Raw genomic sequence first — 25,588 nt, 5'->3', positions numbered from 1 at the left:
CGAGAGCTAGACAGATGTTCAATGATGAATTATTGAGAGCTGATTTATGGTGAATATTCTTTTTAATAAAATTGGCTTGCAAAAGGAAAACAAGGAAATGCATAAAGAAAATGAATAAATGTACTTTCCGGAATTGAGTTATAAGACAAAAGTTGCCAACATTGTTATGGCTAGTTAGTAAATGTTAAGAGTCAGTTTAATACGTTTAAATATTTGTACTTTATTTATTTTTTTTTTTTTTTTTATAATTATATACATTTTATAGTTTTGATATACTACATTTTTATATATTTATAAATTTTTTTTTATTTATTATTTATTTTGTAATTTTTTTTTTTTTTTTTTTTTTAAGTTTTATCTTTTTTATTTAATATCTCTCGTATTTTATTTGTTTTTATATTTTTTTTATATATTCCATATCTTGCATTATTATAAAGTTTTTCAAAAACTTCGGTCGTTCACATTTTGCAGTCTTGTCTCAACTATTTATCCAAAAGAAATAATGAAAAAAAAAAAGAAAACTTTGTTTTTGTTTTTTGCTGTGCTTTCAATGAGATTAACAATCAGCAAAGTCCTCTTCAATTCAACTCGAAACTTAATGCAATACAAATTGTCATAAGAAAAGAGTAAACAGTTGCGCATGCTCGACGAGGAATACCTTCTATTTTCAATCTATAAAAACTTTAAGTAAAGTAATATTTATAATAATGTATAGTAAAATAATTAATATTAATATTTGATATTTCTTTATATTGTAAAAACCAAATATTAGTTAAATATTTCACATATTTACTATGTATTTTTATATATTAGCAAATTATATTTTTAAATATTTTCATATTCTTATTTCATCTCCAAATATTTTTGTATATTTTATCACAAGCTTCAAATAGAGAGTGCTTGTCATGCCTGTTTCTTTCGGTTGTGTACTTACAGGGTATTTAAATAATTGTCATTTAATGGTAAAGTAAGTTTTTGCCTTGTGCAAATATTACGCCTTGTTGGTAGCTCAGGTCTCACGTACGCATAATTATCTCAGTAATAATGTTCAGACCATAAATACCAATTAAGCCATTACAATGCTTTTTTTTTTTTGTTGCTTACTTTTCTGTATTTGCTTTTGATGGCGAAAAATATCGACGGAAAGTGCGAGTTTTTCGTTTCATTAATTTGCTTGCAGTGGCTAAGCGAAAGTGAGCATATTAGTTTTTATGTTAAACAATACAGTAAGCGATTTTAATTAAAGAATGTCATTAATAAACAAGTAAGAAAGCTCTAGTCGAGACTGCTCGACTACGAGATCCCCTGAACCCTTGGAGCAATAGATATTTCAATACTTTTTCGCGACTTTCAGCTTACACAAGAAACACGCACACACACACACACACACGCACGTACGCACACACAGGCATACATACACACACACGCATACAGACACAAACGCATACACACACACACACACACATACACACACACATACACAAACACAATACACACACAAGCAACCACGCATAAACACGCATGGGCTGCAGTGTGCGCTTACTATGAAAACTTAATTGTTTAATAACTTTTTTTATGGACGTACGATCTTCATGAAACTTTTAGATTATGATTATAACATGAATATGCATGTAATTGCCAAAGCACAAGTCTCTAGTATTTGAAATACGCTTTTTACAAAAGTGAGGGTGAGGGGGTGAATTTAGAGGTGGGGGGTAAATTTTAACAAAAACCGAAATTGCATAAATTGCAGGGACAGGGCCAAATCAACTCAGCTCGTCACCCTGATCAAGAATATATATACTTTGTGGGGTCTGCCACGCCTCCTTCTCCCTGTTACATACATTTCAACAAAACCATTATACCCTGATTTCCCATTGAAAATGGGTTCAGGGTATAAAAAAAAAAAGAAATTCATTTGTTGGTAAAAATAATTTTAAAAAATAATAAAATATAAAAATATTATTAATACTTAATATATTGCTCTTTGTTTTATGATTTACATTTTATTATTTATTTATTATATGATTACAGCCCTAGTATATTGATATCCGCTTTTAAAGATTGTCGGAATAGATAGATTGGGAGAAACATTCAAAGATAATATCAAGATCGGCTCGAGCGAGCATTAGACAGTCGTTACGACTTCGATTTTCTTGTTTCTCTTGTTGTTTTAATTTTTCAATCTGGACAAGTGAATGACATGAAAAGACTTCAGCAAGCGGAAAATGCATTTTCAAATTTAATATTTTGATGGATGCGATTCGAGTGGCAATTGCGACATGCAACGTGCCACACGCCACACGCCACATGCCACACAATGCGGCTGCCACTGGGAGCGTGGGTGGGTGGCTAGCTGGCTGCTCGTTGCTTGCTCGGGTGCTGGGATAGTCGAGTATATCCCATGTACTAAATGCTGTTCGCAATGCATTTATCACAATTTATTAGCTCGCCGGGCGATGTCAATGAACCTGCCGCACAGCTGCAACGGCTAAGACAACAAGTAAAAGTGCTCTAGCTGAGAGCACGTGACTGAGAGATACCCTGTTCACAGCAAGCCGCAGAGTTAGCAAACTCTTGTAAAATTCTCAGATGGGTTATGGTTTTATACAACTTATCATTGAGACATATTAATGGATTTTTTTTTTTCAGCAAAATTATGGAAAGTATCTAATGTAAAGAGTACTATAAATATATTTTTAACATATTAAGTTTGTGCAGTGTAAGACAGGCAAACAGACAGCCTGACAGAATTATCAGATTAAGCAAACAGATATTATATAAGTATGTAGTTTCCTATTATATCCACAGAATTTTCTGTGACTCCAGGGTATAGATGTAGCAACGCCATGCCTCTTGGCCTCTTCTTGTTGCCAGCCAACTCCCTCTACACCCGTCCGCTCTACGTGCTACGCTCTCCGCTCACCCCCTGCATGCATATGCATGCAGCCTTTCACTTTCCGCTAAACAAACAAACAAACAAATGTCAAACATTGTTGGCTGAGTAGCTGCTCGGCAGCAGATGGGGGCCCGTAGTCACGAAAAGTGTCGTCTTTACTATTTTATATGGCATTATTAACCCGTTTTCCTAGTTTTTCATTGTGCCTTTTCAGCGCCGGCAGCACCAGCGGCACCACAGCCTTTTCAGCTTTGCCAGTTTCTCAGCGAGTCTCAACGTAATATTGCAATTATTACACGAGGAAGTCGGCGCTGAAATGGAATGGAGACGCGTTTACCTGTTGGCGCCCATCACGTACATCACAATTGCTTATAGAGCTAGGAAAATGTAGGACAACTGGGTCATATTATGTAAACGATATATATCGCCATACACAACAGTTGGGCAAGCGTGTGCGGAGTGTTATGCGATACTAATTGCAAGAAATGTGATATGCAAAGTAAACGCATCGTTGAGTTATACATGCAGAACACGTCTTTCAAAGTTAGTAATGCAAGTTGATATTTATCGATATACATCAAGAGTAAATATAGTAATTTTGATAGGGATATGCCATCAAAGAGGAACTACTTTAGTTTAGTAATAACATTCAACAGAAAGTATGAGAAGTATTTATTAATAATCGACAAATAAAATCAAAAGCATTTTTCGAAATTTATCGAACAAAAACGTTGTTAATCTAAATGCATACTAAGATGAAGTTGAATAGAATACATTTGACATAGAACACATAGACTGGTCACGCAGCGTAAAGCTTGTATGGTTAGTGGTGCTACGAAAATCAGCAGCTATCGATATTTATCGATCTCTATAGTACTATATCAGCTCAAGCTAATGTGTGCCAAATAAAGAGATCAGAGTTCCTCTAATTCTTTTCACAATTATTCTACTTAGCTTTAGCTCTGACGAAAAGCTTTTCTAATTATCCAATATGCATATACATATATATATACACTCATATTTGTATGTAAATTTTATAACTTTCAGCTAATTCTTTGGCATTTGACACACAAGACAGCCAATTAGCCAAGGCTTTGAAACTTAAGCTCATTTTTGTATAATTGAAGCGAATCTCAAGTGTCGCCTAAGCAACTCCTGCTTTGCATTCATTCGGGGAATGTAGTCTTCCAAGTATTTCTCGAAAGCCCGGGCCAGCTGAGAAATACATACATACATACACATGCATAAATTGAGAAACTCATCAACAGACCTACATAATCGTAATCTTTAAGGATATGGGCAAAGGCAAGGGCAAAGGCAGATATCCTTATCAATGCGAACAGACAAGCAAAATAAAAGCGGAATATGAGTGAGTGTGTATGTGTGTGTGTGTGTGTTAGCTTTGCTCTGTTGTGGTATTAATTTTGCTTTACCACGCCCACACACACCGCCCGCGCCGAGCAAAACAATTTTATGCAAATTCTCGAAAACAGCCTCAAAGCCAAACGCTAAGAAAAACAAAAATTAATGATGCCCAATGTATAATCCATATAAATGACATGCAAGGGAGCTGTTCCTGGAGTTAGGGGCCTATCAGGGGCGGGGGCAGAAAGGGTTAAATATTCGCCAGATATGAATGAATACGGTTTACGCCGTCTGCTCTTTGGCTGGATGGGGCTTAATGTCAACCGAGTTTTTGCTTCGTCTCGTGCCACGAAATTTTCTTTTGTCACTTGCGGTTGGTTGTGGGCGGGGGTGGGAGGAGGTGCATGGTGGCTGGGGCACACAAAGACATTGACAGCGAAATTAATTTCAATATATGAAAATGTATTTTTGATATACATATAAACATACCAAACATGTATGTATGTATATGCATATGAGCTTGAGCATGTGTTAAATTTAATAGAAATTTATGTTCATTTATTGAAATCCCACTACGGGAATTCTCTTAGGGAAAATTAATGCAAAGGCGATGATTAAGCAGAACTTTTGTGAGGCAGATGTTCAGGTTGGTTGGATAGACGAAATCGGCTGGTAGGCATAGATAATTTATAATTATTAAATATTAATATTGAGATCTACTCAAGCAATTAAAATGTAGAATATCATGATTTCGAATATAGAATATATATTTCTTATAGTTGAAATTTTAATTTAATATCTATTGAGTATGAATATAACTCGTAGCTATAAATATTAAATTGAATCATATTAGTTTATATTGTAAAATACAAATTAAAAAATTCCACTTGTTGTGGGCACAGCTAACGGTTCGCTTGCTTAACGGAATTCGTCAATTCAAATAATCGCAGAGCAAAGTTTTGCGCATGCGCAAAGCTCTCTCCCAGGAGAGCGTTTGGGTTAAACAGGCAAAGCTACCCTCAGTGCATGCATATTTAACAAGAGAGAGAACGAGAGAGAGAGAGAGAGAGAGAGAGAGAGTGTGTGTGCGAAATTGATGATGAGGAAGCAAAAAGGGTAGCAAAACACGGAAATGCGCGACCACCAGAAGAAATGTTACTTCACACACAGCGAGAAACACGGAATGAGGCAAAAAATGAAAGACATAAGAATAACAAGCCGAAAACAGAGACAGAAACAACAACAACAGTAACAACGGCAATAACAGAAACAGCAATATGAAATGCCGTTTGGCAGTTGCTGCGAGCGTTTGTTGAACTAAACAAACGCAACGAAACGCGTCGCGTTCTAAAAATAAAAATAAAAATAACAAAAATAACAGAAATCAAATTAATTGTTAAATAATAATAACAAATACAAATAGTTGTTAAGGAAAAGCTACTATTTTTGCTACAATAAACACCAAAAGTGCATTTAAATCGAAAATACGAGAAGAGCAAATTAGAATTAAAGCAAAGCAGAGCAGAGCAAACGAAGCAATAAAAGTTCAAGTTTAAACAAATTAAAAAAAGTGTAACTTAAAGTGTTCAAATTGTAATTTTTCATACAAAATGTAAGCAATAAAGTGAAATCAATTGTGCCTGTGTGTGTGTGTGTGTGTGCGAGTGCGTGTCTTTGTGTGTGAGTGTAAAAATCGAAGGCAGACAAACAAAAGTCGCGCCTGCAATTCGCGTGCCAAGAGCAACAAAAACAAAAACGAAAAAAAAATTAAATTTCTGCTGCAGCAGCTGACAGTTTTGGTATGATAGAGCCTAGCGGAGCAAGAGAGATGGCTACAGAGAGAAGGAGTGTGGGTGGGAGTGGGACAAGCCAAGCAAGGCTGGGCACACTTTGAATGTAACCACACGCACAGTTGATGACAGTTGCTTTGCTCAGCCAAAAGCCACCCTCAAGTAAGCAAGAGAGAGAGAGAGAGAGAGAGAGAAAGAGGGCAGAGCATGTGAGCGTGCATAGCATGTGAGAGCGAGTGAGCATTAAGCATTAAGACCGGCAAATGCAATTTTACTCTCTGAGAACACTGAAACTTGAATAATAATACAGAGAACACTGTGCAAAAAAAGGGCTAAGCTTTATGTGGGAAAGCAGAATGAAATTGTATTAAATAATAATAATCATTTGAATCACCGTAAAAAGTGAATTAAACTCTATGAAAATGTGTAAAAATATAATTAAATAAACTATTTAAAATATTTTAAAATTAATTATAATAATCAAATTTTATAAATATATTTTTGATAAGTTTTTAAATAAATACTTAAATAAAGTCATAAAATTTGAAATAGACTGTCTGTCTTGTTTTATCTGTATAGACCATGATACTGCATGATCAGTTTGTTCTTCCTCTTTGCTCAAGCATAATAACTGAAAGGTAACATTAAAAGGAAAATATTAGCTTTATATAATTAATACAATAATTATATGTAGCTAATATGTGATCTGTCAGCCAAAGTAGAAATGAATTTCCTATTTCTTAGGCACAAAAAAGGTGTACATTTTATTATTAACAATAATGTACTATTTATTATTAGTTATTATCAATTGCATCATTCGAAGAGACTTGAAAACTTATTTTTAAGCTATGACTTCCTAGCTTCTCTCCGCTCGCATAACTTACGATTACCTAAGTATGCTTCAGGTGTATGGGTGCTAAGTACCACAAATACCATATCAAACACCTACACACACACACTCACACACACACAGATAATCACATATAAAGGGTGACAACACTTAACGCCACTTTATCAGCTTTGCCCACGCTCACTTGTCATCAAGACATTAGGCGAACGCACACAACTTAACCGTTACATGCCCAAACACACACACATACATACACACCCACGTAAACCCTTTCGCACTTCACCTCAACTGTTTGAGTCGCTTAGCTGCAGCCGCAACGCTAATAAATTGCAACAAATTCTGAATGGCGAAACCAAAGCAGTTAGTTAACTGCCACGCCCCCAGCTAGCTACTGCCTTTGGCCCAATGTAAAGTGTCTACTGCAATTCTGTATTAATTTTTCACTTTATATATATATGCATATCTTTTGCTTTCAACATTTCCCAAATCCATTTACACTTTTGATTTCCGCAGATTTGGCTAGCGAGAGGCGGGCTAGGAGGGAGGCGTGGATATGGCCTAGGGGTTGCATATGTGTATGTGTGCGTGTGTGTGGCAAAAAAGAAAAAGCCAGCTAGCTGGTAATGAGCGGATGTTGTGGGAGGGGGAGAGGGCAGGGACGTCTTAAGCTCGAGACGGGCAAATGTGAAGTGCGCTTGGATAGATACGCAGCAGCAAAGTTTACGGCTAGGTGAACACACACACAGAGATAGCGAGATAGAGAGAGAGAGAGAGAGAGAGAGGAGGATTGGCAAATGGTGTGCAATCAAATGTGCTTTGAAGGATGCTGCCACTGCTGCAGCTGCAGCTGCAACTCATGCAACATTTAACCAACTTTTAATTATCGAACTTGGAAAGCCAAGTCGCCGCACTTGGTGGCTACCACAGTCAAGCGAGACTTGCAGCTAAATTGTTTCCAGCACAACAACAAATGCGAAATACACACACACACACATGCACACATGTATATACATATGTGTGTACCTATACATATGCATATAACATTTCATGCATATATGCATTAGTTAGTTCAACTGTCTCTGCCAGCAGCAGCTGCCTCTGCTTCTTCTTCTTCTTATGTATTCCCTCTACTGCTTCTTCTTCTTCTTTTTCCATTTTCTGCTGTTGTTATTCTTGTTGTTGGCTTTTCTTAACTTTTTTCCACAGCTCTAAATGCTCTAATTACGCCTAATGGAATGCCACTCATACAACAGTTTAGCTGCCTCTCTGCGACAGTTTCATGTGCTTTGATACCCTGTAAAGGGTAGAGACTATCTATTAGACATGTCAAGTATTCTCTTTATAAACTGTATACTAAATATCTCTACAGCTATAAGTTTGTTAGTATTTCAATTGTCTTCTCTCAACTCCTCTGTTGTCATAAGCTAGATTCAATATATTATACCTATTCTATACGCTCAGTTATAATTTCTATTTTTGCTTAAAACTTCATTCTTTATCTGTATCACATATATGTCAAGTATGAACCATATGTAAAAACATTTCTTCAGCTCCATTAGTATATATAAGACAATCTTTGCAGTCTACCAAAATATATAGGTCAATGTCCTGGAGCTCCAATCGACAGCCTAAACAACTAAGCCACTTAATCGATTCCAAATATCCTTAATAATACTTCTTAAATATTCCTTGGAACTTAACTTTAACTCTGCTTCTGTCTCTCTTATCTGCTCCTCCTTTGACATTTCATATTATCTTCATTCATTAATTTCTATCTTCTCTCGAATCGTTCCTTATCTGTCTCTCCCTGAGAAGGGTATTAAACACTCGACCTGCCATTTAAAGTTAATGCTGTGCCTGCATGTCTCCTTCCCTTCTCTTTCTCTGTCTATCTCTCTCCCCCATATATCCTCAGCCCCTCACTATCTGCATAGTCATGAGTTTTTGTTTCCTCGTTCGTTGTACGTTCGAGTTTATAAGCCAATTTATAAAAGCGAACGGTCAGCGGGCGGCAAAAATCAAGGATATATGCAGAAAACTAAAAAGGGAGAGATATATATAGAGAGAGATAGAGGTTTATAGAGCAGGTGAGGCGAGTGATGGTAGAGTCGCCCACATTTACCATAAAGTGCTTTGCTGAACTCTTAAATATGCAATTAAAAAGATCAAGCGGGCATATTGAATGAGAGCTCAATGCGAGTTGGCCAAAAGAAAAGACAGAGCGATTTACGGCCAAGACTAAAACTTTGGATTGCAGCCAGCGGAAAAGAACTTAAGCTGCTCTTGATTTTGTATTTTAACTTATGAATCATCTACATAAATTAGATATATATTAAAGGATTTTTAAATAAAATTATAATTCATTAAGTGGACACATATATATTTTTTTATAGATAAAAAAAATATTTCATTTTATGATTTATAGTTGTCTTAAATCCGTATTTAAGCCGTATTCGTTAATTCTTTTTTTTTTTTTTAAGAATTAATAATATATTTCTAGTATTCTATGACTCCGATAATTGTTCTTATTAGTCTCGGCTTCCAGTTGCTCTCTCTTCTCTTGAGCTTCGAGAATGCTTATACATTTATATAATATCTGTTAGTCGTTCTCACACTTTCAATTGCTCACTTGTTTATTCTATTTGTTGATTTGCTTAGTTTTTCCCATTTTCCTTCACTTTCCAAGTACCTTTTGCAGCAGCTGCTGCAGTTGTCCTTAAAGCGTTATGGCTCTTTTTAGCACACACACACAGCCAGACGCACACCCAGGCACACATGGACACCCTCACACGCCCTTGCACGCTCGAAGTCAGTTTATAAATAATGCAGGCATTTATCTCACCCAATTCCACTCGACTCGAGCTCGAACGCTGGCCAACACAACTAAACTGAAAAGAAGAGCTGCCCACATTGCATATCGTAGCTCTTGATGCTGCTGTTGCTGTTGTTGCTGTTGCTGTTGTTGCATGAAATTTGCATAACTACAGTTTATTCTAACAATTTGAATGAATATTTAATTAGTTTTAATTGAATATAGTATTCTCACATGAAAATTGAGAGAAAGCTCATTAAAATTAAAATGCAGCTCGCCAAAAAAAATAAAAAGAGATATGAGCGCAGGAATTAAAAAGCTTGAGTTGATTAAAAATTTTGAAGTGAACTGTCGGATGTGTAAAAAAAAATAGAATAACTAGTTGAAAAAAAATTTCAATTTAGTTAATTTGTAAAATATAGTACTATATATAGAGGGAAATAAATAGTCGAGTATGAATTTAAATTGAAATAATTTGTAAAATAAAATTACTAATAAAGAGAGAAATATGTATAGTAAAACAAAGAGAGGAACTGAATAGTTATAGTATTGCAATAAATTGAAACTTGTATTAAACAGTAATAAATTAACAGGACTCTCAGCATAGCAGAAATACATATGCATCTAAAGCCCCGGCGAAATCAAATTAACTGCCAACAATAATAAATAAACATTTGTGATTTGTTTTGTTTAGTTCGCTGTGCGCTGCTCAACATTACGCATACGCAACGTTGCAGGCTCGAAGCATTTGCCGCTGCTCGAACATGAATTCAGCCAACTTCAGGCGTTCAGCCATTTGGTTCGCATCGAACACGCTGCGAATGGCACACAACAAGTTCGCAGGCAGCCGGCGGGCGCGCTCTCACTCTTATACGCTGCAGCTGGGTTGGCCAGCGCCAGGCAGAGGCAATTGAAGACGACCGTTGCGTCGCTGGGCTCCGTCGCTGCCTCGTTGGTCTGCAGTGGCTTTTGGCACTGAAATGTACGCGACTGCGACGCTTGGCGGTCATTCGTGTGTGCGACGCTGACGCAGACGCTCGTCTCGGTCTCTGTCGCGGTCTCAGTCTAAGTCGCAGTCGCCAATGCCGACGCTGTAGTCGTAGTCGTAGTCGTAGCCGTAGTCGCAGTAGGCGAAGTTTCTAAGCTCGTGACTCGCGTGTTTTGCGGTTTTTTGTGCGGCGCGCTAATCAAGCATAATAAACGACTCAACGGTAAATGCAAGACAATTGCCAATAAACAGCAACAGTAACAACAACAACAACATTTGAAAGAAAGAAATTCACAAACATTTGACCAATTGTCGCTCATTATAGAGCACTATCTCTCTCTCTCGCTCTCTCTCGCTCTTTGTGCCCATGTGTTTATATTGTTATGATCGATCATAATTGTAACATGAAAATGTATAAAACAAATTTATAAAATTGAGTTTCAGCTTTTATCAAAATCCAATTTCAATTTACAGTTAAGCTGCGCACTTATCTTATCTCGCGGCGCGTTGCGTATGCCTAATGTGTCTCAGCCCAAAAGAAAAACAATGAAAACAATAAGATAAAGCAGATATAAGAACAGCTGTTCCTAAACAGTTTAAAAATAAAATAAATTTATAGACAACTAAATTTGTGATACATAAAATTATTCTAATTAAAAATTGTTGCCAAGCATTTGGGGCTCCATTGTAATTAACTCGCCTATGACATCACTCGAAGTGACCCACATTATTTGAAGAGCCATTTCTCAAGTGTGTGAACAAATGGGCGTTGAGGAAATTAATTAAAAATAATAACGCATGCTCTCAATTAAGGCAGCGAACTTGAATATTCGGTTTGCTTATCGAGTTCCAGGGAAATGCCAAGTGTTAATCTAAAGTTTATCAGAGTTGCGAGATAAAAGTGTTGGGGCGCGAGTGCTCGAAGCAAGTAGAAGCAGTCTAAAGTTCATATACAAAAATTGAGCCTTTAAATATATACAAAGTAGAGATTCTACTATGATCTTGGACTGTTATTGTCTATATTCTATATCTATATAAGCATATAGGTATATCACTATCATTATCATTATCAGTCAGAAAAGCTTTTGATGATATCTTCATCTAATCTATCTCGTGTAGAAACCATTAGTATACAGTCTTAAATAAATACTTGTAGCTCGAGCATAGGCAACTCTTTTCTTAAACATTTTAAGAACCCATAAAATATGAAGAATAATAAAAATTATTGCAAATAATATTTACTATGCCAAACAATAGTAATCCATTGCAAATAATAAGCCCTGGCTTAATTTGCTTATCAGCTCAAATTGCTCAAATTGAACATTAGCCAATTTCGTTAACTGGTTCTCACCAGTTCTTATGAACAATATAATAATCTCCTTTTTAACATAACAAACAGAGTAACTTTTTAATACGGAACGAAAGCACCTTTGATCCGGCTTATTCAATTTTTAATTAATATTTTACTAATTTTATTAAATGAAGAAACAAAATATATAAATATAATAAATTAAAAATTTAATAAAAACAAGAGAACATATTGAAAGATCTAACAATTGGGGTTTCTGAATTTATCATATCTCTCTCTCTCTCTCTTTCTTTCCATCTACCCATCTCTCTCGTTTTCTATCTACCCATCTCTCTTACTCGATCTCTTGTTTCTCTCCCTCTCGCTCTCTTTTTTCTCTACTTCACTCTCAATCCCTGCTATAGTTAAACTGTAAATCTAACGAAAAAGTTATAGACAGTATTGGTAGCTAGCAGATTACGGATTACTAAGCGACTGACAGATCAAGTAAAATTCCTTATCAGCAAACCGAATAGACTCACTTGCGCATTGCGGGCGAGTATGGCCGATAATTAATTGGGAGCCACAAACGGAAGCTGGCAACAGCTCGGCCACCGCAGGAACTATGGAAGTGTAGTTCAGCTAGCTAATTAATTGCATTTGAATAAATAAAAGTGCCAAAGCGGATGGCGCGGAAAGACAAACAGATGAAAAACAGATTTTCAGTTGTACAATAATTAAAATGAAAAAAATAAAGGAACAAAGAGAAATAATTGAGTACTGGAACTTGTGGCATGTGGCACGTGTTTGTGGCTCTCAATTAAATGTAATTAATCCAATCAATAATTTTTTGTTCATCCCGAAACAGTGAAAAGCAAACGAATTTGCCAAATAAGAGCAGCAACAGAAACAACAAACACGTCCGATAAATAATATAATTATTATAATAATATAAATCAGTTAAAACAGAAAAACCAGAAGCAAACGAAGAAGAAGAATCAATCAACATGCGTCGCAACATCAAATTAATTGTCTTCGTCAGCATCATCTGGATGTTCGTGATGGTTTATTATTTCCAATCCAGCACGGAGAAGGTAAGTTGACGAAAATTAGTTCATATACTTTCGACTTGACCCCTTACCCTCCCAATCCACCCTCCCCTTCATAGTGTGTAGCCTACTTCTTCTTCTTCTTCTTTAATTTCCTACCTCTTCCGGCCAATGCACGAGCATTGATCATCCAGCAATATTTCAGCTCCGTTACGTCTATGCCAGTTGCATAGTAATTACTTGCCAGCTAAAGTAGCAGCCATCGCCCCCTCTCTCTCCCACTCACTACCTCTCTCTTTCTCTCGCTTTGGTTGCCTCTTTAATGCTGACATATAATTAGCCGCACGTATAGCGGCAGGTAGCTGGTGCAGTAACGCCCCCTAACGCCCACAAAAACTGCGTATCTCTATTTGCAGCTGACTTACCACTGCCGTATACCCTGTAAATGCATAGTTTTGCTAAAATGGATATACTGAGCTGCTTTATCCATATGTGCTATGTAAAATGTACAGAAAATATGTAAAAGTTATAAAATTGCATCTGAGTTAGTTTTAGGCTTTTAAATACCCTGTATAATCTTTGTGCTACTTATGTAAATTTAAAAATCTATAGATATGCCTGAGTGAATAATAGTATTCCTATATCTGGGCTATGTACTGGGTATTAGGGCTGCTCATCATCTACTCACTCTGATCCACTTTCGAGTGGCTTTTACTTTCATTATTCGCTCACTGTCTCTTCACTTTTAATTAGAGTCTCTGGTTTTTAGTGCTGACAGTTGTGGCAGTCAGTCAAATGTGGGCGGGTGCACGTGGCGAATGCGCAATTTCCCAGCTAATTTGGGTCAGCACCGACCCTAACCCTCACTCTAAGCCCAACCCCAACTCTGGCTTAAGCACGTGTCGCACTCAAATCTGTTCTTTTATTTGCTCAAGTGCAAAGCTCGTTAACATTTACCGTTATCTTCCGCTTAATCGCAATCGTTATCGTCATCGTTATCATTTATTGCGATAACTCTTGCACTGTATGCACATATTTCCCTCTATACAAACAGATGACAGTAGATAGATAAAAAACTTTTCTTCGTGATGAATTTATGACCAAATCAAATGAGGCAAAGCCAACAAAAAAAAAAAAAAATAAATAAATAAATAAATAAATAAAAAAACTGCTATCAACTGTTGCCTTCGATTGTAAATCAGTTTCAGCACAACTTTTATTGTCATCGATTAATATTATATAACGATTCATATTTCAATGGGCCAGCGACTGAATTGCACAGATAAATCCGGCCCTCATAGAAAGGCAACACAAATAAGTTAAATTGGCCCGCAAGATTTATTTTTGCAGTTATTTATATCTATATTGTATCTAAAAAAAATTGTAACTATTTTAATTTTCGAAAATAAATATATAAATCATAAATGAAAACATATAATGATGGTAATTGAATATTTAAAATTTAATCCAAAAATAAGTAATAATAAATATACTTTCCTTTTTATTATATTTTATTATTTTAAGCATGTGTTTATTGATATTTTCTTTTCGAAATATTTTTTAATATTTCTTTAGTAATTTTAAAAGAATATTTCCAACTGGGTTTTTTATTATTTCATTTTTTTTTTTTACCATATGCCATTCTCGAAGCTAACGATGCTTTATCTAAACCTCTCAGATTACAGCACTTAGAAATTCACACTTCATAAATCAATACAAAACAAAAATAAAAAAAGTATTTTTTTTATTGGCAAATAAAATGGAAGGCAACAACAAATCAAAAGTGAAAAAAAAACGCTCAATTAAATCCGAAATGGCTTATCAAGAACAACAAGATAAATGTACAAATAAATAAAAGCGAAGGAAATTACTCTTCCTCCGCCACAACAGGAGAAAGAGAGAAAAAGAGAGAGAGAGAGAGAGAGAGAGGGAGAGAGAGAAATGGCAAACAGGAAATCCAGTTTAAAAATAATAAATAAAACTTTGAGCTTCGTTGGAATTCGGTTGCTGCGGGTCTGGCTTGAGGTCAGCCTCAAAGCTGGCCAGCATCGACTGGCTTTGTGCATTTACATATATAGGTATTTATGTATGATATACGAATACATGTATATGCATATAGTACATATAGTATATCTGCTGTAATCGGATTTATTTGACACTCTCCGTTAACCGTTTCATTATTTCCTAGCGAAGATCAAAAGTATAATTAAGAGCGTTTTATTGAATTACTCTTCACACTCATTATACATACATGTGCTGCGATATATGTGTGGGTGTGTGTGTGTGTGGGTGTATGTGTGGGCGCCCACAAAATGGCGTTCGAAAGGCTTTTTACTGTAATTTACAGTTTGATGCGCAGTTTAATAACTTTTTATGCGGAAGTGCACAAAAAGGAAAAAATGAAAGCCGTATTTGACATGCTCTGTAAATAAGCTGAGGAAGGGTATACTAGACTAGAAGTGCTCACAGGATCAAAATGTTTGTTTGTCCACTTAAAATAGATTCATTGTGTCTCTTGCTTCTTTTTGTTCTGTCTCTCCCCTACCAATTCTGCCTCTGCATTTATTTGGTTTCTTTTGATTCTGATTTCTTCTATCTCTTTCACTATACTCTTCTCTATCCATCAGTCTTCCTCTGCTCTGCCGTCTCGCTCTTACGATAGGAATAATAATCTTCTCTATCTATATCTCTTGATCTCTTCACTATAATAGAAATCTATAATGGAGAAATTCTTTCTTCTTCTTTGCACTCCATTGTATTCTACTTTTTTCGTGGATATTTTATTTTCAGAATATATATTTTTGCAGAGTATTAGCACCTTTGCATTTCGCCTTCACAAAGTTTCCAAATTTTTTTGCTGATGTTCATTCATTTGTGCACGTTTGCCACATATCAAATGCAACTATCACCCCGATTCCATTTAACTGCGATTACAGCGTGCAATTTGAAAGGTTTTTTGCGGGCTTGAAACATTCATAAATTTATAAAGCTGTGAAAGTAAAATATGTATTATTTTCCCAACACAAAAAACTAAACTGCTTTCAGTTCGTTTATATATTTTATTTTATAGTTACTTATGAGCTGATACTGTCTATTTTTCTTCTTTTTATAAATATATAAATATTTCATACCGTTTGGCTATAGTTACAAGCATATGCAACAAATATTATTAATTGCGTTTTATGGCAATTAAGTGAGGATTTATGATCATAGAGATTTTTTTGGATGTAAACACTTCATAAATATTTATAAATACTTTACAAAACGAAATATATAAATATCATTTCAAATTTGATATTTAATTACTTACAGTTCACTCACGGAGACCATTTTGAGATCTTTCAGAGTCGCCATATTCTTTTATAATGAAGAAATTTTATAGTTGATTAGCTGTTAAAAGAAAAATGAGTAACATTAAAAATTAAAAAAAATAAATAAATAAATAAAATAAATAAACAAAAGATATAAGTAATAAATAAATAATTAAATGAACAAATAAACTCATAAACAAAAATTAAATATAAAAAAAATTTTTTTTTAAATTAAAGTTAATATATAAAATATCAATTTAATCATGAAATATAATTTTCTGTTCTTATTTATATTTGCATTTTTAGCACGCAAATTTTTGTCGTTATACCATTTGTATTATTTTATCTAAAAATCCTGACATAGAGCTGTAAAATAAACAACAGAAAGAATTTTTTTGTTTTGTCCATCACTTGAAAAACATTTAAGAACATCTCAGCTAAGATTTCGCACTAATTTTAATAGATAATAATATAATTTATGAAACTATTCTAAAGATTTATTAATGAGCTTGAACAACAACAAAGCGTAGCAAAGCTTGCTCTATAAATGTAATGAAAAACAACTCAGCTTGATTTATTTGATTAAATCAATCTAAACAAGGGTTTAACGAATTCTTGTTCAGTTCAACTTAATGCCCAGAGCTAACCCGCATGTCATATCTATGTCAGATATGCGAACATGATAGCACAGCTTGGCCATTTGGAAAGCCATTTGAGAGCCTCAACATTGCCTCAAAAATGTGTTAATTAAGCCCTAATCGAATTTCGTACCGAGCAAATTGCATATTCACAGCAGGCCGTCCCGAAATGATGTAATAATTGATTTGATTAAACCAAAATAACATATTAATTATTGTGCAATCGGACGTCCAGCCATGCAAATAATAATAATAATAATTATAATCTCACATGTCGAGAGCAGAAACATCGAAACTATTTCCTGCTTGGCTCATTTCCATTTTCAAACCACATTTGGTTTTCGTCCGCTCATCAGAGATGCAAATTCTTGACAACCATTTCCCAAACTGGGTCCCATCATTGGAACCAGTTTTTTGTGTTCGAATATGCTTTTTATGCCCCTTTCCAAAAATTTCAAGTTCAAATTTAAAAAGCTTTAGAAAAACAGAAACAAAAAAGCGAAAACAAAAACTTTACGCCTCAACGATTCGATTTATGGTCCAAGCAGCATTTCAACCTAATGAAATGGGAGGAGAGGGCAGTTCCAGCAGTTCCAGCAGTTGGGCAGTTGGGCGGCTGGGAGGTGCTTCCATTGTAGAACCTCAAATAAAATATCATTTGCAAAAGTCGAGCTTGGCATTGCGTGACAGCGAACGAGTTACGCTCTGTTTGATGTCCAAATGACAATAAAAACACACACGAGCAAAGCGAATGCCGAGTGCCACAAAAGCTGCAATTGCAGCATTTCACAATTGCCAGAAGAGAAAAGTAACTCTTAAGGCTATATTAGAGACATTCAACTGGTTGATAAGCCAATTGAAGATGTTGTTCTGTGTCTATAGCTCATGTCTTTTCCATAGGGTGATGGTATAGAGCTTTAAACATTTTATGACCTCTCATGGTTTTTAGTAGAGCTGATCAGAATTCACACGGCCTATTAAATTCAATAACGCAAAATCTGATAATACCTTTGGGAAGGTTCTTGGAAGTGCTCAATGGGTGCAGCTGAGAGTAGACCTTTTTGCTTTAATGCATTCGATAATTATCTATTGTGCTTCTTTTATCTAATTCACTCACAAGCTTCATTTTTAGCTCATATATATACATATGTTGTCCATATTTCAAGTCTCTAGAAATATGAAATATATGTAGTATTTTCCGCATTGACTCTAGTAGGTGTACCAGAATATAAAACGAGGGTATTACGGAGTATATTTGAAGTCTCTAACTATCCCTCTGATTATGAAAAATAGTAAGGCGAGCAGTGCTCGATTTTAATATAATCCTTTTCGTAAACATGCAAAAAAGTCTAAATCACACCAATAAATACCTCTGTTTTATGCAAACTTTAAACACGTGTATGATGACATTGATGTTGTATTAATATATTGTGTGGATTGACATACAAAAGTGAAGAGTGTATCTGATGTGGGCTAATGACTAACTATTATATACAAATATATAGACAGAGAAGGAGAGAGAGAGACAGAGAGATTCAGCAACTGATGTGGAGAGATCAAAGCCATAAATGTGACACAAGAGATCGACAGATCGATGGTTAAACTACATAGCCAAGGCCCAAGGGACAGACCTGCGGATTACCTGTTCTTCGCTTTATCACTCGATTTTTGAGTGTTTCAAATCATTGATTAAGGAACTGTTCTTTGTTTATCTAAAGTAAATCAGAAAATAAAATTGTATTTCTACCTTAATGATCGATCACACTTAAGTTTGAAAATAGAAATTCAAATCACATTATCTTAATTGATTTCTCTCTTCTCTTAATATTCCCAAATTGATTTCAGTGTCATTAAATATCTGAGTCATTTGAAACAAACACAAATTCTTGGAGTCAAACGGAAATTTTCGGCTGATAAACAAGTTTTTGTGCATTCGAACTGGGTTCGATCAAGTGCTGGTGTTGGGTGTTGGCTATAAGAAATGCTCTCGACTCACAGTTCCAGCTGCTTTCACAGCTAATTAACATTTCTCATCGAGGCGTGCAAGCCACGCCCACCCAGCAGACGAGAGAAGGGCATTAGCTTTTTGTCGGACATTTGGCATTTGGTCGAGCTTTGATTTAGAATGAATAATTAAAGATGTTTATCGGCCAGGCCACGAGTGAGGCGACTGACTTTAGTCGTTGGCCTTTTCTCAGTTTTGGTTTCGTTTGACTGGGTCTGGTTTGGTTGTATGCCCTAACAGCGGGTACATGTGATAGATCAATAAACCTATTAAACTCTATAAATAGACTCTGTGCGTCAAGCGACCAGCCGCGTGGATCTATTAATGTACGTCTGTCCGTGGAATGTGCATAAAGTCGGACGTAGACAGTGTCGTCGCTATTGAAACTAGAGACTAGATTTAGAAACCCTGTTATTTATAGTTGAGTTCTATTGTAATTAAAATCTGATATATTCAAGCGTTGATACTAATGTCAACAAGATATGGCTGATATATCTGGGGTTTTCTACGACCCAAATCTTTAGAGCTAGGGAGCTCAAAACCTTGCTGGTACTTAAGTACTTATGCAGTGCCTCCTTGAAAGCGGGGCATAAATATGCTCCTTCTTTTCTGAACGTCTTGAAGCGTAAGTTCCATAATTTAGCATAAATGTTACCGTTGCGTCTTTTTAATTACTGGCTACTACTATTGCTACAACTGTTGCTACTACTATTGCAACTACAATTGCTACTACTATTGCTACTACTATTGCTACAACTGTTGCTACTACTATTGCAACTACAATTGCTACTACTATTGCTACTACTATTGCTACTACTATTGCTACTACTATTGCTACTACTATTGCTACAACTGTTGCTACTACTATTGCTACTACTATTGCAACTACAATTGCTACTACTATTGCTACAACTGTTGCTACTACTATTGCTACTACTATTGCTACTACTATTGCTACAACTGTTGCTACTACTATTGCTACTTAATATTGCTGATACTGTTGCTACTATTATTGCTCCACCTATTGTTACTACTATTGCCACTACTAACGCTACCAGCATTGCTACTAATATTTCTGCTACTATTTCTACTAGTATTGCTGCTACTCTACCCTAAAGGTAATCGTTATTAGAGTTTTTTTTCTTAATCAATTTCGATTACTATTGTAACTACTACTATCACTAATAAAGATATTCCTTTTAAATCGTGTGTCGCACTCCTTCTATTAGCTAGAGTATTTGGCATTCGGTAAGCCTTTGCCTTAGCTTTGTTTGTTGCTTTACTAATTTCGGACGCAAGCACCAAAAAAAGTGAAGAGCAACAAAAAACAACAACATACAACAACAACAACACACAGCAACAACTGTGTCGCGCTGAGTGTAATGACAAAATGCTGCTGGCTTAACCGGCTCTTGCTACACTTTGAAGCCGGTTTGCAGTCGCCTTCAACTTTTGCTGTTGCTGCTGCTGCTCCAGCTGGTGCTCTGTCACTCCCTCTCTCACTCTATCTCTCCCTTTCCCTTTCGCACACACTCTACAGGCACTTGAAGATGCCAGCTGTTGGCTGGCCTTTCCATTACGCAATGTAACCCAACGCATCTGCGCAAGGTCGTCGCGCGCTGCGTTTAATAATTTTTATTGAACTCGAGCTGTGTTTATGGCAATACTCACTCCCCACTCTCTCTGCCGACCTCCCTCCCTCCCTCGTCACTCTTCATCCGCTATACAACACTTTTGTGGGCATTGCAATGGCATCGTACGTTATCGCCGCTGACGCCTTTTCGGTAGTTGCGACTTTCAATTTCGTTTCGATTGTTTTCATTGTTATTTTACAACTTGTTGGGACCGCCGCCTCTTGGCAGCGTCTGTTTGAAGAGCCACAGCAATGGCAACATCAATTAAGAGAGCGATAAACGTAACAGCATGATTAGCAGATGTACTTCTTCACGGAACTAAACAGTATAAACAGACAATCGAGCTACCGTTATGCAAGCAAGAAAATATCATATTTCCCATCAGTATTTGATTTCGGAGCAGCTTTGTTCCAAGTTTGAGAACTTTAGCTCTTAAAGTTCTTGATTGTATGTATGCTTGATTTGGTATCCAAGATGTAAATGTTTTCTTATTAAAGATCTCCATAAGTAGATTTCATTATAGCTTTACCTTACCCATTTCAATTCCTTTTTATTTAATTAAGAAAACCAATATGCTCATCTCACTTTCGTGAATGTATACCAACAAATATTAGCATGCCATGAGGGTATTCCTGTTGACAGGTGAGTTCTGAAAGTTCAGAGCTACCTTACGTAAACTACGAAGTCTCTGACTCTACACACACTTCAAAAAATATTCAAGGATATTTCTCGAGAGGCAAGAGCACGAGCACTTCCTACATATCATACCTCTATACATAAGAGAGACCTATAGAAACATATATGTATGTATATATGTATACATATGCATACTGATTGCGGTCGAGTCGAAGATGGTGCGCAAGACGATCAATCACATCTTCCGCTGCAGCGAGTGCTTCACGGCCATCAGCGATGAGGGCGAGATCATCTGCAAGGAAGCCGGCTGCATCTTCATCAACAACGCCTTCAACGTGATGCTGCAGGAGACTGTGCTGGCCAGCGCTGGCCTAGAGATGCGCCCCGTGCTCTGCGCCGGCTGCCATCACCTGGTCGGCTATCAGTTCGAGAAGAACGACCTCTTTCCATCCCACTTGAATAAGATTGTCCTGTGCTGCGAGCTGGTGACCATGTGGACCGACGAGGATGTCCAGTTCAAGCCAATGCTGCCATTCGGCTTCGAGGATGTCTAGAGCACGCCCGCTACTCAGCACAGATGCCCCTCCATTTTCCCCACTTGCATTCTATGTGCACGGCAAATAAAGCACCTAATAAAATGTATCAGATTTTCCTGATAGTTCTTGGGGGTTTCATAGACTAGTAATTGAATAGTGCTTTGAGAGCAGGAGAAAATGATATTAGAAATGCATGATATCTAATGATATAGAACTACTTTTTTAACAGAGCTCCCATAATATATGTTTAGCCTAATTTATTATTATAATTTTTTTTTTATATATCTATATATCTGCATTTATGTGATTCAGAATAGATTTTCTTGTCAAAATTCTGATACATTAAGCAAAGATTTGAGCTAGAATTGATGAAGCGTTAAAGGCCTCCAATCATTCAATATCGTGCATCCCATAAGGCCCTATTCATTGTTGCTTTCCCATCATTAAAAAGCTACCAGTACGAGTCTGATGTTTTTTCTTCAAAGTCATCTCTGTTGTCACATCATCCGATGAATGAGCAAAAAATCGCAATTTTGTTGTCTCGTTGTCTGTTGAGAGGTGACGCGAAGGCAACACATGGCGAAGATGTTGTAAGCAGCTAATTTGTGAAACTTTAGATGAGATGCAACTAATTGAAAGATATAATGCTCAACTGTAACTGGAAGCCCAGACTCGTACGCCCCCTCACCAGCTCTGCCCCCCTCTACGCTTCTACACTTCTTCTTTCTGCGGCTGCTTATTGAACAGCTGTGAGAAAGGGTCGCGGGCGAAGCGCTAGCAGTGCTGGGACACCCGAAAAAAATCGGCGAAAAAAAGAAAAACAGAAGCTGCAGAAAACCATCTACACACACACACACACATTCGGCCAAGTAAGCAATGCTGGCAGCAATAAAAACAACAGCTCGCAGCTGTAAAGAGCTAAAAGGCCCAAGCGAAAAAAAGCTAAAAGAAATAAAACATTTGCAGCGAGGTAAAGTTGAATGCTCAGCTAGTAGATACTGTGTAAATAGCTAAAATATGTTTGAATAACTTGCAGATGCTTTGTAAAAAACTTTCAGCTATTTAGATTTGTGATCTCTATATGAAATGGAACCTCTACAGCTGTAAATAGATAGATGAATAGATGAATTTATACAGATAGATATAAAAGACTTTCAACATAATTATTACCTTTTTATATTAAAGAATATTCTACTATGTGATAAAAAAAAAATCTTAAATATATTGGCTGATAGGCTATCAGCTCAAGCAATCTATCCTATCTCATCACCCATAAGAACAGGGTATGCGAAAATGGGAGAAGCTGCTAGACCGGAGGTGAATGCCACTGCTTAAGTGGCTAAAATGGCCAAAAGTCACAAGCCAAGTTGTTTTCCTTGGTGTAGTTTGGGTGAAGAAGGCGTCGATGGGGGCGTGGCGAGTGCCTGACCAGCCCCCGTAGTGGGCAGCTCATTGCAGGCAATTCGTGCCCGCAAACGCAAACGAATTTGAATTTGAATTTAAATTTCAATTGTGTCTTGTGACTTTCTCAAAGCGGTTCGATTATTTCGTACTTTCACTCGAGGTTAAATTTTCGTTTTATTTTTATTTTATTTGAACGATGATCTTTAAAGCATTTAGCTGGCATTTAAATGGCCAGCACATTGAGTGGGCCAACGTGAGGGAAAGGTGAGCCACGAAACGGCCCGAAATGTCAACATGGCCAAAAACAAAGCAAGTTAACTGCCAGCCAAGGCGAGAGGGAGAGAGAGACAGAGAGCGAGAGAGAGTGATAGTGAGGGAGTGGGGAGGGGCATTTGATTGAGGAAGGCGTATTTGCAACCTTTTTAATACTCGTTCGCGAGGTGTTGGGGGTATATTGGTTTTTATACAATTTTCATCTGAGACCTATATATACATATATATATAGTTGAATACAGTTATATATTACAGCTATATCTATTATTCACTGTAACTTCTACAATCTTGGAGCTTTACGTTAATAGGTTAATAAATAATATTACTCATGCCTCTCGAGACTTCTCACATTTATCAGGTGTTCAGGCGGGCATTTAGTTAATTAATTCTCACTTATTTTGTGCGTCTTTGCTGCTCTTTTATTTGGGCCCAGTCTAACGAGCCAATGCACACAGTGCCATTAAATAATAATTATTTAACATTGCTTTTGTTTTTACAGTTCGTTTATTTGTTTGTTGTTGTTGTTGTTGTCGCTTTATGGCATCTTTTGGTCAGTCGGTGGCATTTTCCTTCTTTATTGTCGTCGGGTTTCACTTTTTTGTGTAATCGCTGCAAGTGGCTCTTAGCAATATTTTTGTTGGCCTCTCTTCAGAGGTGACTCTTTAGCTGAATGTGTGTGCGTGCGTGTGTGTGTGTGTTAACTGTTTGTTATTTTTCCTGTTTTCTGGCATAATGAACTTGAACTTTATGACGCAAAGCCACGTTAAGTGAGCGATGGCAGAGGAAATGAGAGAGATAGAGAGAGAGGAAGTGAGAGAGGGCGAGTGGCTAGGAAGGTAGCTCTGCCACCTGCAGGTGGCTGCCTCTGCGTCTTTTGAGAGCCCACAAATAGCACTTTATATTGTCTAGCTGATGACTGCTACAGTGGCCCTTGGGCAATGAGCCACAACGTGAGATGAGCTTGACTCATGCTAGTGGAGGCTTTTATAGTGCTCCACATAAATACATGCATACTTACACACTTACATACTTGAGAGCTTGTCAGACTGCAGTGCATAAAGCAGATGTAGTGGAAATAAGTGCAAGAACTGGGCTAAGCTGGCTGCCCGACGTAACTTGCGCTTCAGCTCGTCGCAGATAAGGCGGGCGTAACACATCGGGTCATTAAAATTTCACCATCCAAAATTCAGTTATAATAAATGGAATCAGCCAGGGGCTCACGTTGAAGGGTTAAGCTGAGTTGAAACAGAAAAGTTGTATTACTAGCATAGACTCGGGTTACTAACGGATATATATCGGCTATAAAGTGCATACAGTTGATCTACAGAAATACAGCTGGATACACATAGAGTCTTCGGCTAGGCTATTGTGCATCTACTAGAGGCAGAATATAACAGTGCTGACAGCTAAAATCTTCCAAAAGACCAGTAAGCAATTTCGATAATTATCGATATCGAGCAAAGATAGCTGACAGAAACTACGTATAACGAGCCATAGTGTAAGTAACTGAGCTCACACTCAGTATTGAGCATATGAGAACTCAGACCTAAGATTGACCGAAATATAGCTAGCTATCGATAACTGTTGACGCAATGAGAGATATAGCTATAAATAAAGTTGGTATTAAAATCACAAAAACTCTGCCAGAATCTAAGCAACTTGACTCCCACTAATCATTGAGTATTTGAGAGCTGAGATCCAAGACCCAAAGTTTCCATTGATAATTATCGATTGTAATGTGAAGGCAGGCAAACAACAACGCAACATACACAGCCACGCAGCTCTCTGCCCTTTAATAATTGGGCATAAATACACGTCAAATTATTTCATTGATTATCTCTCTAACTGTCTGTTTGATCTCACGCCAAAGCCTTCACGCGCATCAAATCTGTGGTCGAATACCGCCCTCAACTATTCGGCTTCATTAAAAGCAGCCGAATTTCGAAAAGCCCATTCAATTAAGTATTAAATTGTAAATACTAAATAATGTGTGAAGCAGCTCGAAATAATAAACGTTTTTTGCGGTCAAACTGCGGAGGCAGCGCGCATTGAAAACTAATTCGAATAATTAAGCTAATTACAGCGGAATGAGCTCATGAAATAAATAATG

The 25,588-nt window shown here is 36.7% G+C and overlaps 1 protein-coding gene across 2 annotated transcripts in view; it reads left to right on the top strand.

Annotated features, from left to right (window-relative positions):
* Positions 1–5,518: 5,518 nt before the first annotated feature.
* LOC6575625 (polypeptide N-acetylgalactosaminyltransferase 2) overlaps positions 5,519–25,588 on the top strand; it is a 37,113-nt gene continuing 17,043 nt past the window's right edge. Inside the window, exons 1-2 of one of the 2 annotated variants that reach the window (XM_044008647.1) lie at positions 5,519–5,876; positions 12,861–13,086. In XM_044008647.1, coding sequence (XP_043864582.1) covers positions 13,000–13,086 — 87 coding nt within the window. In that variant the 5' untranslated portion in view covers positions 5,519–5,876; positions 12,861–12,999. Of the gene's footprint in view, positions 5,877–10,709; positions 10,928–12,860; positions 13,087–25,588 lie in introns of those variants that run through there. The other variant, XM_015164744.3, reaches the window with a different exon arrangement.

Source organism: Drosophila mojavensis, unplaced genomic scaffold, assembly GCF_018153725.1.
Source record: "Drosophila mojavensis isolate 15081-1352.22 unplaced genomic scaffold, ASM1815372v1 contig_36, whole genome shotgun sequence".
NCBI classification, from domain to species: Eukaryota; Metazoa; Arthropoda; class Insecta; order Diptera; family Drosophilidae; genus Drosophila; species Drosophila mojavensis.
Note: the sequence above shows the minus strand (reverse complement) of the source record. Positions and strands in the feature narration are given on the sequence as shown.